We start from the raw sequence: 6,188 nt of genomic DNA, 5'->3' as shown, positions 1-6,188 counted from the left end.
TGAATTTTGAAAAATCAAAGTTCTAGAAACATTCTTTACTAAGTCTTAACTTACCCTAGATTTATAGAAGATCACGGGGTATAAATTGAGGTACCAAACCACGCCTAGGAGACAAGATTCCTAGGCGTGGTACCGAATTTGTCTCCTAGGCGACCCAGCCTAGGAAGTATGGGAGGATTGAAACAACAAACGCCCAGGAAGTAACATTCCTAGGCGTTGTTAGAAATCTGTCTCCTAGGCAGGGGTTACCCACGCCTAGGAAGAATAAGGGAAATACCAACGCCTAGGAGGCAACATTCCTAGGCGTTGTTAGAAATATTTCTCCTGGGCGGGGATTACCCTCGCCTAGGAAGAATGAGGGAAATAACAACGCCCAAGAGATAACATTCCTAGGCGTTGTTAGAAATATGTCTCCTAGGCGGGGGTTACCCACGCCTAGGAAGAATGAGGAAAATAACAACACCCGGGAGGTAACATTCCTAGGCGTTGTTAGAAATATGTCTCCTAGGGGGGGTTACCCACGCCTAGGAAGAATGAGGAAAATAATAACGCCCATGAGGCGACATTCCTAGGCGTTGTTAGAAATATGTCTCCTAGGCGGGGGTTACCCACGCCTAGGAAGAATGAAGGAAATAACAACGCCCAGGAGGTAACATTCCTATGCGTTGTTAGAAATATGTCTCCTAGGCGGGGTTACCCACGCCTAGGAAGGAGAAAATAACAACGCCCAAGAGGCAACATTCCTAGGCGTTGTTAGAAATATGTCTCCTAGGCGCCTAGGAAGTATGATGGGAACCAACAACGCCCAAGAGGCAACATTCCTAGGCGTTGTTGGAAACATGGGCGTTGTTGGAAACATGTCTCCTAGGCGGGGGTGACCCATGCCTAGGATGCATGGCACCATGAGAGCTCATTTTCTGATTATTTAATTAATTAGAAAATGGGCAAAAAATCAGGGAAATTGCTAAAAATCCGCAAAAAACAGGGAAAAATAAGAAAAAAATCCCTGAAAATTAGGGAAAATTAAAAAATACTTTTCAAAAATTATTTTGATAAAATATTCTTGAAAAAATAATACATGTGAGTATCAGAATATTCTTGAAAATTAGGAAAAATCCCAGAAATTAAGGGAAAATTCCTGAAAAATACTAGAAAATCCCTAAAAAGAAGGAATAAGGTAAGGAAAATAATAGGGAGGTTCTGAGACAACCCTGAAGCCGTGTGCAAGGCAAATTGTTGTAAATGTGTAGGTCGCTCCACACTTTACGCAAAAACAATACCTTATAAGGGAACAAATTAACTTAACTTCTGCAAAATCTTTTACGGTTTCCCAGAAGTTTGGGGCAAATGATATGGCCCTAAAATTAGCCTAGAAAATAATTAATGTTAAATTGATTAGACCTGATTCGGTCCAATAACGAAGCCCAATTAATGAGGCCCAAAGCCCTGATTATTTATTAATTTTGTAATTAATAAATATGAGGGATTACAAGCTCATTAAATGATTCTTAACGATGATATAATTCTATAAAAGATAGCCTCAAGGACACCTACGCCAACTAGGAATCTGATTCCTCTATTCTAGGACTTCATGTCCATCCAAAGTCTGAGCACTTGTTCAACAAGTCTCCTAACCCTAGTCCAATTTAAGGACTCTCAACATCTATATAAAGAGACTCACCCCATCCATCAGAACTACATTTTTTGGCTTGATTCTCAAATTCACAGAGATAAGTAGGCATCTCGTAAAGGCAGAGTTAATCTACGAAATATGAGAGCAGCCATTAAAGGCCTTGAGCTCCCGAACCTTAGTAAATACAACAGTTAATACACCTTACGTTTTTTATCCATAACAATTCCACATGTTTCATTTTAACTATTACTTGACTTTTCTGTAAAAAAAATTTAAAAAATTATTATTTTAACTATGCTGTTAAAACACTTAGAGATGTATATTCAATTGGGATTTTAAATGATTTTTTTGGATTTTGAAAATCCTAGGCTATTCAATTCGGACTCTAAAAAATCATTTGAAATATGATGTTATTCAATAGGGTTTGAAAAAAGTCTTTTAAAAATACAGGAGAATTCAATTTAGATTTTAAAAAAATCATTAAAATCTGGTGATATTCAAATTTCATGGATTTTTTTGTATTTTATAAAATTGTAGATTTTGATGAATTTACTAGTGTATTTTATGTTTTCAGAAATCTTAGCAAAATTCAGGAAATTTCGATGGATTTGTCTCAAATCAGCAAGACTATACGAGATTTATTTAACTCCACTAAAATCCGTGTATAATTAAAATCAGCCAAAATCAACAACAATTATTCAAATTAATGAATTGTTATAAATCCTCTATAATTTGAATTGAATATACCATGTTAGAATGCAGAAAAGTTAGGCGACAATTAAAAAGAATATATTGGTTTGAAATAATTGAAGACAAAGCTTCCACTAGTGATCAAAAGTCTAAGCTAACGTATAGCATTGAATGCAGCAACAGATACTATTGACAAAACTGCAGAAAAAATCCAAGAATTAAACAGCAGAGATGATCTAAAAATAGGATGCATGCCTTGATCCTCCAAGAAGACAACTCAATTAGGACTGTACACAACTACTACTACATACACACTTTTGTCTTCTCTTTGCAAAATAACTCCAATACCCCAGTTTTAAGGTCACACATATCACAGGTTGTGTTATTACCTATTGCTTTACTATGTTTAGCCTCCTATGGCCGCCCCATGGATTCCGAGCAAAACGGCAACCATGGTGAAATCATCAACTTAAATCAACACTACACATTGAAAGACACAAGGAAAATAATTATATTATTTAGATCATGTGATGTATACACAACCGTAGTTGAATCAGACTCTGATTTCAGCCTACTCGTGTTAACATAGTTAATTGTTGTTGTATTAACAATCAAGGTTAGAACCATTCTGTAAGCTAATCTACCGAAAACAACTTATCTTCTACCAAAAAATGAGCTGAGGAAGAATTTATCATGTGTAGGATAGCTTGCCTTTCGATGTAGCCTATAAACAAAATCAATAATCATATCCAGTTTTACAAATTAACGATGTAAAATGAACTCGCTAAAACCAGTCTTTTATTGTACAGCCTGTTCTTATACATATTAAAAATTCTACATATCTAAGATAATATCTGATCTCTGCTCATAACCCCGCCTATTAAAGACCAAATCTTATGATCTGTAATAGATAAATAACATTAATGCATAATATACAATAGCCTCCAATTTTTACTCTTATGTCATGCACCTATTTAGCCTCTTTACTTTTGCCCTTCTAGAATAGTTCTGCACTCTTTGCATCCTAATTGTTTTTCTGTTTCGTCGTTTTTTCCTAAAATTCACCACACAATCCATTATAAATCTTCTAGCCTTCTCTGTTCTAAACACCATCAGAGACACATACTATGGGTTCTTTCTTTTGGGTTCTTCTCTCACTTCTCCTCCAAATCCCATCCATATTAGCTCAATCTCAAACTTACATAATTAGAGTCCAAAATGACTTGAAGCCCTCTGCTTTTTCTAACGTTGAAAATTGGTATAAATCCACTCTTCAAACACTAGATTCCTCTCAACTAATGAAGGACTCTGAAGAGTTTTCCAATAATCAAGATATTCTCCATATATATAAAAGTGTTTTCCATGGCTTTTCTACCCTTACCACCCAACAAGCCCAGCAGCTTAAAACCCAGCCTGGAATTCTTGCTGTCATACCTGACCAACTCCGCCAGATCCATACCACTCGTTCTCCCATATTCCTCGGGCTCGAAGGAAAAAATCCCTCAGGTTTAATCACAGAATCTGACTCCGGTTCAGATGTCATCATCGGAATATTCGATACTGGTATCTGGCCAGAACGTCTTAGTTTCCATGACAAAGGCCTTCCTCCTATTCCCGCACGTTGGAAGGGCGAGTGTGTTGAAGGTGAAAATTTCGGGAAAAATCACTGCAACAAAAAATTAATCGGAGCAAGATATTTTCGAGCAGCTTATGAAGCCAGTATGAGAATGAAAGAAGTGAACATCAGTTCCGAACTTAAATCGCCTAGAGACACACAAGGACATGGTACTCATACGGCCTCCATCGCTGCCGGACGGGAAGTTAGTAACGCCTCTCTCCTCACTCTTGCAGCCGGTGTCGCCATTGGTGTTGCTCCGAAAGCCAGAGTAGCAGCATATAAAATATGTTGGAAGAAAGGTTGTTCAGACGCAGATATTCTCGCAGCGTTCGATGCAGCTGTTGAAGACGGTGTCGATATAATTTCATTGTCAATTGGTGGCGGAACACTTCCATACCATCTTGACCCGATTGCGATTGGATCGTACGCAGCGATGGAGAGAGGAATAATTGTATCTGCTTCTGCTGGTAATGAAGGACCTGCTTCACAATCGGTTGCAAACGTTGCTCCATGGATCATTACTATTGGTGCTAGCACAATTGATAGGAAATTTCCAGCCGATTTGAAGTTGGAGAATGGCGAAAATTTCACTGGCGCCACAATTTATACAGGTAAGGATCTGCCATATACACCAATTATTTACGCAGGACATGCTTTTATTCGTCAAAAAGGGTTCAGTAATTTTTCTGGAGGAGCTTGTATGCCAAAGTCTTTGGATAGTAATTTGGTTAGGGGCAAAATTGTGATTTGCAATCGAGGTGGAACATCACGTGCCATGAAAGGTGAAACAGTGAAAAGTGCCGGTGGAGTAGGAGTTATAGTTGCCAACTTGGCAGCAACCGGAGAAGGATTGGTTGCCGATGCTCATATAATTCCAGGTTTATCAGTTACCGCATCAGTTGGTGATAAGCTCCGATCATATGTAAAATTGAATCAAAACCCAAGAGCTAGTATAGTTTTCCATGGGACTCAAGTAGGAGTGAAACCAGCACCTGTTGTGGCATCATTTTCAGCTAGGGGACCCAATGCTGAATCAATTTATGTTTTGAAACCAGATATAATCGCTCCAGGCGTCAACATCCTTGCTGCATGGCCTGACAACACGCCACCCACGGAATTAGCCATGGACACACGTCGCACTGATTTTAACATATTGTCCGGGACATCAATGTCATGCCCACATGTGTCAGGTCTTGTTGCATTACTCAAAGGAGCCCATCCTGATTGGTCACCAGCAATGGTCAAATCAGCCTTCATGACAACGGCATACACGATGGACTCCGACGGAAAGCCTATAGAGGATGAGAAGGCGTACAATGAATCGAAAGTATGGGACATGGGTGCTGGACATGTGGACCCTGACAAAGCCATTGATCCGGGATTAGTTTATGATTTAACAAGTACTGACTATTTGAATTTCTTATGTTCCTCTAATTATAGTCGCCAAGAAATACGATTAATTGCTCGACGATCATTAGGGTGCAAAGGCACGAAACAGAAGCCTTGGGATTTGAATTACCCGGCAATTGTTGTTGCCTTCGAAGAATCTGAAACGTCGACATTTGAAGTTGTTGTGAGAAGAACAGTAACACATGTTAGTGAGAATGCCTCTACGTACATAGCAGAAGTTATTAATCCAAAACATGTAAATGTTACTGTTGATCCACCAAGGATGAAATTTACGAAGAAAGGTGAGAAACAAAGTTATATAGTTCGAATTTCAGGTAAGAAGATGGGAGTGTCGGCGGGAAGTATGTTGTCCGAAGAAGGGAAACTGACATGGAGAGATGGAGATCATGTGGTGAATACACCTCTTGTGGTAGTTTATCAGAAGCCTTTGTTTTAGAATCTAAAGTAGTGTTTGGTCAAACGTATGTAAAATTTACATAACATGCTTAGACTTTATTATCTTCAAGTTTCTAATATAAATTAGTTCATGTATGCGTGATATAGTCATAACATTATGCTTCATTATAGGAAGTAATTTCCTATCAAGTTACATGTAATTTATCAAGAAACATAAGTAAGTCAAATTAGGCCCAGGCTTTTTGAGTAATTATTTGTTTAAGTGATCTTCATTGGAGTGTTACAACAAACAACTGGTGATCAATACATACTTCTCTCTAACTTTGTTCATCACAAGATGTTATGCCCGCTTTCGGCCATGGACCCTAAAACAGGTCCCCTGTGGGTGCATTAAATAGCTGGACTCTTGTGTGTGGGCTAGAACCATGGATTTATATGACT

General features: G+C 38.4%; 1 protein-coding gene across 1 annotated transcript; it reads left to right on the top strand.

The window, feature by feature from the left end:
* The first annotated feature begins 3,184 nt into the window (after positions 1-3,184).
* LOC141712254 (subtilisin-like protease SBT1.5) lies at positions 3,185-5,851 on the top strand. Its single transcript, XM_074515122.1, has one exon. It carries the CDS (start codon positions 3,451-3,453, stop codon positions 5,785-5,787), a length of 2,337 nt encoding a protein of 778 aa, XP_074371223.1. The 5' UTR covers positions 3,185-3,450; the 3' UTR covers positions 5,788-5,851.
* The last annotated feature ends 337 nt before the right edge of the window (positions 5,852-6,188 follow it).

This window comes from Apium graveolens, chromosome 3, assembly GCF_009905375.1.
Source record: "Apium graveolens cultivar Ventura chromosome 3, ASM990537v1, whole genome shotgun sequence".
Lineage (NCBI taxonomy): Eukaryota > Viridiplantae > Streptophyta > Magnoliopsida > Apiales > Apiaceae > Apium > Apium graveolens.
The sequence above is the reverse complement of the archived record's forward strand: the minus strand, read 5'-3'. Positions and strand labels throughout refer to the sequence as shown.

Bases quoted from the DNA above. Each gene is read 5' to 3' on its own strand.
- LOC141712254 (XM_074515122.1), top strand. From the start codon at position 3,451: ATGGGTTCTTTCTTTTGGGTTCTTCTCTCACTTCTCCTCCAAATCCCA.